This window comes from Danio aesculapii, chromosome 7 (assembly GCF_903798145.1).
Source record: "Danio aesculapii chromosome 7, fDanAes4.1, whole genome shotgun sequence".
Classification (NCBI taxonomy): domain Eukaryota; kingdom Metazoa; phylum Chordata; class Actinopteri; order Cypriniformes; family Danionidae; genus Danio; species Danio aesculapii.
Window position 1 is genome coordinate 3,264,707 of NC_079441.1, and position 8,742 is coordinate 3,273,448.

Genomic DNA, 8,742 nt, shown 5'->3' on the forward strand with positions numbered 1-8,742 from the left:
AGCCATCATGCTGCCCCACACATTATTCAAAATAAATAAATAAATAACCTAACAAACAAAAACCATATTCTTTTGCATATTACACATATTTTCCAACCTGCCGATCTAGAGTGCGTTTCCCAAACAACGCCATAACTCGCGGCTTAACTATCATAGCACGATGCATGATTCGGGAAAAGAACGATTTACTGTAGTGATGAGTGTTTCGTAAAACCCATATCCATCGTTTGAACCACATTAGTTATAACGCAAAACGTTCATAATGATGCTCTGAACGGGTGGAGTGACAACTTCTTTAGAGAAAAACTCATAATTATTTGTGCAAAATATATTGTTTACACGCACATGCTTTTTAAAAAAATCCAATATTAGTTTTGGTAAAAAACATGCACTTGCTTTTTAATATTAATTGAAATATGCAAAAAGCACATATAGGGCCTGTGCTTCCTTTATAAGGATTATTGAATTCTTTCAATTATATATTCTTATTGAATTCTTGAATTATATGAATTCTTTTTAATTATATATATATATATATATATATATATATATATATATATATATATATATATATATATATATATATATATCGATTATATATTCTATTCTAAAACATGAGCTAGCTAACACGTATTCTAATATCATATATAAATCATTAATGTTTGTAAAAGACAGTAGGCTATTTATTAAAAAATTAAAAAATCCCACTTAATAATAATAATAATAATAGTAATTACTATTATGAATTATTGCTATTAATTTATTTTTATCTAATTTATTGTAAAGTCTACATCTTGACACATTCAAACCACTGCAGAAATGCTCTAACCAACAGGCCCATGTGATATCGTGACACATTTCTTAATAAACAACCTACTATCAATTAAAATCATTAAGGTATGCTATACATTTTTGTTTTCAGAAGCTTTGGAGACTCTTGGTATATAAGAGATTTTATTAATTCATTAAGTAAAATTAATAACTACTAATTAATTTTAATCATTGATTCATAGCTTTGGTCATGAGCCACGGCTGCATTCAAAATTGCATTTAATGTTTTCAAAGTGCGGGTGACGCAGTGGCGCAGTAGGTAGTGCTGTCGCAAGAAGCAAGAAGGTCGCTGGTTTGAACCTCGGCTGGGTCAGTTGGTATTTCTGTGTGGAGTTTGCATGTTCTCCCTGCGTTCGCATGGGTTTCCTCCGGGCGCTCCGATTTCCCCCACAGTCTAAAGACATGTGGTACAGGTGAATTGGGTAGGCTAAATTGTCCGTAGTGTATGAGTGTGATTGAGTGTGTGTGGATGTTTCCCAGAGATGGGTTGCAGCTGGAAGGGCATCCGCTGCGTAAAACAAATGCTGGATAAGTTGGCGGTCCATTCCGCTGTGTCGACACCAGATTAATAAAGGGACTAAGCCAAAAAGAAAATGAATGAATGAATGTTTTCAAAGTGCACTGCAAAGAGAACGCAATTGTCAATATAAAAAAATAAATACTTTGTAAGCAAACTACACCTAAGAGAGAGGAACTTAATGTTTGTTTTTAAATCATTCCAAGTTAAAAATTTAGAACGTTCTAAAAAATAGGGCATAGGGGGGATAATTGGGAATAGAACACAGCCACGAACTATGCTTCTAACGACACCTCTAGAGGTATAATTGTAAGCATACAAGTTTGTGAATGTTCGTTGGGACAATAGATTGCGAAATGCCAAATCAACAAACTATGTTTGTAACGACGCAACTTGCGAACTTAGTTGGCTAACGATGGTTTTCGGAAATGCACCACTGATTGGCGATCTTCTGCAAACGCAGGTCTGTCTAGGTCTACAGCCCGGAGAATACAACCACCCTCTGTAGGAGCTGAGAGAGGATCACACGAGCTCTACTGGTGCTCCTATTGGCTGTCGTTCAAGAAAGACACGCCCATCTGGTCACTAACGGTCACTGTTGCTCATGTAGATGGAGGTCGCTTACAGTTGCTCACTCTCCGTCGCTTGTCGCTGTGAGTCGTTTGTGGTGTGAATGAGGCTTAACAAGTGGTGAGCTTGAATCAGATGCAGAAGGTTTGTTTACTTCAACCCACTTTAGAGCTTTGTAGTGATCCTCTGAGAGTGGGCGTGGCTAAAACACTCAGTGGACACGCCCCCAACATTTAAAAGCAGACAACATTTTTTTTTCAATATTTTGATGTTTATTTACTTGGTGGCTTTTTATCATTCAAACTAATCTGGCTGTTTAATAAAACATTTTTTTTCTGTGGTATGGCATCTCAGAATGCACATTTGATCTCAACTTCAACCGTTTTTTGATGTTTTACAAAGTATTTCACAGATCAAGCAGTTTCCAGTGGGTAAAGCAGGTATCCTGTAAAAGTGGAGTAGTTGTATCGTCGGTCTACAAAGATCCAGGATCTGATCCACAGGTTCATGTAAACCTGCTCTCCGACATCCAGCTCCATCACTGCTCCGTTGGACATTTGGTCGTTGCGATCACTAGAGTTATACTCGTATGAAGACACAAATCTTTTGGTGCCCTTGAAGATGCTCAGACCCATATCATGAGTAGAAAATGCAGAGCCGGAGTACCTGAAGTAATACACACCTTTAACTGGTGCTGTGAAAACTCCTGCAACACACATGGACACATTTTAAAACACGCTGAGCAAAATCACTACTGTAAACATTGTAAATCAATTTAAAATGTCTTATTTGCAGTTTGTACAGACATCCATATGTCCTTCATTGTAATCTGTCTGTAATCAAAAAGTCAACCCAGGCTCATTGCGGATACGTACCCAGGTCTAAATTTTTTGGAGACAGAGAAATGAGTAACTGAAGGTACGTCTGCCCAGTTTTTGTTTCTGCAAATCCACCAGAGGTCGCTGTGTATGCTTTTTGACGATTTCAAAATCCTTGCATAAATCCACCAGAGGGTGCAATATACACTTCAGCCGACCAGGCCAGCTCACAGTTTACCGACTGGCCCACCCATGCCCATCCCTAAACACAACCGATAGTGTTTTCAAAAGCAATCAAGAAATAGAAAAGCCGTTGCGGCCGCGTGGTTTCCAACTGAGGCTCATTCTGAAAACCTACCCCCATGTACATTTCTGGAGAGTGCCAAATACATCCCAGGAGCTACGTCTTTTTTGCTGTTTTTGTTTTCGCGAATGGCCCAGAAGCTGCTGTGTACGCTTTTTGAGATGTCAAATTTCTCTCGCGAGTGTCATTTATACCTGCTGTTATTGTGTAAATCCACCAGAGGTCGCTGTCGACAGACTGACAGACTGACTGACTGACCGACAGATCAACTGACCCACCCTCCTCCTTCCATAAACCCAACCAATGGTGTTTTCAAAAGCACCGATTGACTCGGCATCATACCACCCCATAGTGTTAATTTTATGAAACGAAATGCAGCCATACGTCTTTATGGCTACATAATTTGCGATCTCCAGAAATGTATATAGGGCTATGTTTTCAGAATGAGCCTATGTTGGTGATTTCACCACACTTTCAGCCTGTTTTTTACTTATTTTTTGCTTTACCTGGTTTCGGGAACTGCTCTTCGCCGGACTCGAACCCTGTCATTGTGGCTAATGTATGCGGCGAGCGACTGGGCAAACAGGTAACACCGGAAAAGCCGTCCTACATGGTTGTAATCGGTCAGCGGTAGCACTAAAGCAACAGAAGCCATCGGTGGCATCATACTGCCCTGTAGCATTCTTTTTAACGACAAAATGCAGCCAGACATAACTCTGGCTACATAATTCGCGCTCTCCAGAAATGTAGACATGGGTTCGTATCCACAATAAGCCTGTATTGAAAAAAGCGCATAATATTAAAATATTCCAGGGTGTTCGCAGTGTCTTCAAAAGTATTAAAAGCTGATAAATCAATTAAGAGAAATTTAGAGCCTTTAAGAATTATTTAAAAAATCTTAAATGCAAATTTACAAAGTATTCAATTCTATCATTTTTTAATATACAATGCATAGTTGTATGCTAAAATTTGCACCTGCTTAGCATTAGTATTCAGAATATTAATAATGTTTTTTTTTAGTTTCTTGCAATTAATGTTTAGTAAATAAACTGCAAGTTACAATGTTACCAGTTGAAACCCTAAAGTGGCGATGAGGTCTTAAAATGTTGAATTTCATTTACTGATTCTTGTATATACCCTGTATTCAGTGCATCTGAAATCTCATACTCCCCTTTTATGTAGTATGTGAAATACACTATGCAAGCTGAGTGGTATTGTATGTCCAAATTTACAGTATTTGAAAAACAGCAGGCAAGAAGTGTCCAGGTGAGCTAGAATTTAAAGAGTGCAAAAGTCCTTTCAAGGGGGCAGGGAAGGTTTAAGGTAATTGATTCACTAAATAATTTACAAAATAACGAAGAGGACAGTTACATCATTTATATTTAAAAACACAATCAAGAACTTTGAGGACAACACAGACTCTTGAGTAATACACAAATACACTTAATTAACAATGTATTATACACAAATAGATCCCCTGTTTGAAAAGTAAATGATGTCCTGTATAATTGTAGGTTATATATGTAGGATTGGGTTTTAAACTACAGCGGTTCGAACTGTAGTTCTGCCGAATGACTAAAAGTTATCAGTATTGATGGTAAAAAACTGTACATTCTAGTCAAACCATTCTTCTGCAATCTTATATCAGTATTAATAGCTATAAATGTGGGAGAGCGTTGATATTATGTGATTGTATTGTATTGCAATATGGAACAGTTAAGTGTTGATGTTAAATCAAAAGGAATTCACAAATACTAAAAATGAGATGATTTAATGACAATAATTCTCTATGGTTACAACTGAATTCATTACAAAATAACTGTATAAAATGATCAAATATGAAATGATAAAACATATGATATAAATTGTACCCAGCTTAAATGTAAAATTAAAGTTACCAGAGGTAGAAGGAGAGACACAGGGGGAGGGAGAGAGAGACAAAGAGAGCAGGCCCAGAAGTTAGCCTGACTGCAGTAGAGTCAAAGAAGATTCAGAGGAGGAGAGGAGCAGAGGAGGAAAGCAGACCAGGAAAGACAGGCCAGGAAAAGAAAAGAGCCAGAGCAGCGTTTTACCACCTATTTTGTATCTTTCTTGACCATGTGACTAAAGCCCAAATACTGAGACATTCAAACTGACCAATCAACATGTGACCACATCGTAAAACCCCCAAAGTCCACATACCAGGCCCTGATCTTATCAGTATCTGCCTTTGGAGCCAGTATGGACCTTCTTGAGTCAAAAAGACATGTTTTGTCATGTAAACAAACGCATATAATAATAATTTAGCCTCTTACATATAAATACAGGTGAGGCAAAATTATTTGCAGTCCTGTATTTTTTCTTTCTTTAAAAACAGTTCTTAATTGTTTTAAACCAATTTTCAAGTCAATATTATTAGCCCCCTTAAGCAATATTAGTTTTGGATTGTCTACAGAACTAACCACTGCTATACAATGACTTGCCTAATTACCATAACTTTACCCTAATTAACCTAGTTAAGCCTTTAAATGTGACTTTAAGCTGAATACTAGTATCTTGAAGAATATCTAGTCAAATATTATTTACTGTCATCATGGCAAAGAGAAAATAAATCAGTTATTAGAAATCAGTTATTAAAGCTATTATGATTAGAAATGTGTTGAAAAAAATTGTTCTTAATGTAACCCCGCCGGTCCTACGCCACCCAACCCGCTCCGAGCTGGTATCGAACCAGCGACCTTCCGCATGGGAGTCGGTTGCTCTACCAAGGAGGCTAAAGACCATGGCCTCTAGCAACTGTCGCTAAAGCACCTTTAGAGGTCAGAGGAGTGAGGTTTACCTGTACAGCACTTACTAGCTGGCCTCCGTTACACTCACCCCCCTAAACCTTACTCCCATCCGGGTCACGGCACAAATGTCCTACGCCACCCAACTTGCTCCGAGCTGGTATTGAACCGGCGTCCCTCTGCATGGGAGTCAGGTGCTCTACCCAGGAGGCTAAAGTCCATGGCCTCTAGCATCTGTCGCTAGAGCACCTTTAGAGGTTAGAGGAGTGAGGTTTACCTGCACAGCACTTACTAGCTGCCCTCTATTACATTATATATATATATATATATATATATATATATATATATATATATATATATATATATATATATATATATATATATATATATATATATATGTGTATATATATATATATATATATATATATATATATGTATATATATATATATAGTCTTCAACTATATCTATATATCTGTAATGTCACAATAATGTGAACCTTTTGTATAATTTCTAACCATATTTATAGTTTAAAAAGACTATACAAATAAACCTGAATTGAGTCTGAATAAACACAAACCTGTGGCAGGATTGTACGCATCTCCAACATTGGTTAAGACTTTATCAAAGATGAGTTTGGTCTCTGTAGTGTACGGCCCTCGGCTTGCACTCTCCGTCTCTGACATGGAGACAGTGAACGCCACTTTAGGACTCTCTGTGAAGGAATAGTGGTTAGTTTGATTTGTGCAATCCCAAAAACTTAGCTCAATTTTGCTACCACTTTATTTTGATGGTCCATTTGAGTGACTGTCTGCTTAATATCTGTTGATACTGCTCCTTCAACAGACTTTTAACTGACTATAAGAAGTACATGTCAAATTACACTTACCATAACCCTAACCTAACAGTCTACTTATAATCTAATGAGAATTAGTTGGCATGTAGATGCAATGCAATTTATATTCAACAAACAACCATCAAAATAAAGTGTGACCAAATATTTTTTCCTGAAAAGTTAAATGCAAGGTGGTTTCAATGAGTATTACCAACACAATCTCACAGCAATTCGTAACTTTTTGATTTAGTGGCTAATTCGTATGAATTCATACGATCTAATTCTTACAATTTAGTACGATTTGCTCATCACCCAATGACGGTTGGGTTTAGGGGTGGGGTTAGGTGCCACGCCTCCTTTTTAAAATCGTACAATTTCGTACGACAGAACTCGTACGAATTAGCCACTAAACTGACAAAACGTAATATACTTACGTTTTCTCGTGAGATCAGGCTGGTATTACTGTGTAAATAATGTTTGTAAAAGTGAATCAAACAAGGAAATTTACCTTTAATTTGTTTCCGCAGGTCCTGAACCAAGCTTTTCTGTTCTTGTAGTTCATTTTTAGCAGCGATCAGGTCTGTTTTTAGCTCAGCAATTGAAGCTTTAAGCTCATTTAGCTCAGAGTAGATATTCACCACAGGAGTCATGATATCATCGTCCTGTGCTGCACAGAAACTCAACACTGACATTAAGAAGATCTGAAATAAAGCCATGATGATCGCTTCTCCTGCGCTGAACAGAACAGTGAAGGCTGTGCTTTTGTATATAGCACTGTTGGTTAATGATTAATAATGTGGAGTATTTAGATCATGAGGTCAGATTTCCTGCTTGCGTTGGGGGAAATACACACAAACACAAGTACTCACGATCGATTAATCAATGCTAAACTTTCTAATATTGCACAAGGGAATGTCCAAATCATATAAAAGACATTACTCTTTTGCTTGATTGTGGTGTAAACATGCACATTTTAATAAATGTATCTTTAGAGAAATTCATTTTAAATATACGCTCTTTAGGATTTACTCTGTCTAAGGTATAATGGTTTTTCATCCATTTTCCTTCAGCTTAGCCTCTATTTCAGAGAGTCTTAACCACAGCAGAATGAACCTCCAACTATTCCAGCATATGTTTTATGCAGCAGATGCCCTTCCAGATGGTGGGAAACACCCATACCCACTCATTCACACACACACTCATCATACACCATGGCCAATTTAGCTTATTCAATTCCCCTAAAGCGCATGTCTTTGGACTGTGGGGGAAACCGGAGCACCCGGAGGAAACCCACGCCAACATGGAGAGAACATGCAAACTCCACACAGAAATGCTAACTGGCCTGGCTGGGACTCGAACCAGCGACCTTCCTGTTGAGACAACACTGAGCCACCGTGCCGCTGTCCAATGTTCACACATGAAAATAAATAAGTGCAAATTCTTAAATGTTGTTATTTCATAAAAACTTAAACAATTTCACTGGTTGAAACTTTAATAACGCAATTAAAAACACAGCTTTGTTTGAACAGCCATCAATGGAGAGATATCATAACATTATATCATATCTTATAACAAAAAATTACTTCATTTGACTAAATCTTCTGCATCAGATCAAGTTGCACGCTTACTATGGACAATATGACTCTGATTACAATACATCACACTGACTATAGTAAACACACACCCTGGTGACCTGACACAGGAGAAAAGACCAAGTTGTTTTTACAGCTTTTTTATTTTTTTGATGTACAAATCTGTTCTTGGAGCTTCATTTGAATACAGCTGAACCTCAGAAGTCACATAATATGGACTTTGGTTTGCGGATCTGAACCGTTACCGTCTATGGAGGATGAGGGAGCTCTCTGTATTCATCTAATGCCTAGTTCACACTACAGGATTTTAAAAATCGGCAGATCGCTGTGCTGTTCACACTACATGACTTGATTTTGTGTCTTTTAATCGTTGTGGTGTTCACACTACGCGACACTATGTAAATGATCCACAAGAGGGAGGTCACACACTACAAGATCTGACAACAACTAGTACCCCGACAGCTCAGTCAAGCTACCAAACCACAGCCAATGAAATGTTGAGGGAGGAGCCG

At 37.6% G+C, this 8,742-nt stretch overlaps 1 protein-coding gene across 1 annotated transcript; it reads right to left on the bottom strand.

Moving 5' to 3' along the window:
* Positions 1 to 2,173: 2,173 nt before the first annotated feature.
* On the bottom strand, positions 2,174 to 7,392 carry cbln11 (cerebellin 11). The gene is made up of 3 exons (XM_056462639.1): positions 7,147 to 7,392; positions 6,384 to 6,518; positions 2,174 to 2,624 (listed from the first exon to the last, which is right to left on the bottom strand). Exons 1-3 carry the CDS (start codon positions 7,352 to 7,354, stop codon positions 2,332 to 2,334), a joined length of 636 nt encoding a protein of 211 aa, XP_056318614.1. The 5' UTR covers positions 7,355 to 7,392; the 3' UTR covers positions 2,174 to 2,331.
* Between the last annotated feature and the right edge of the window lie 1,350 nt (positions 7,393 to 8,742).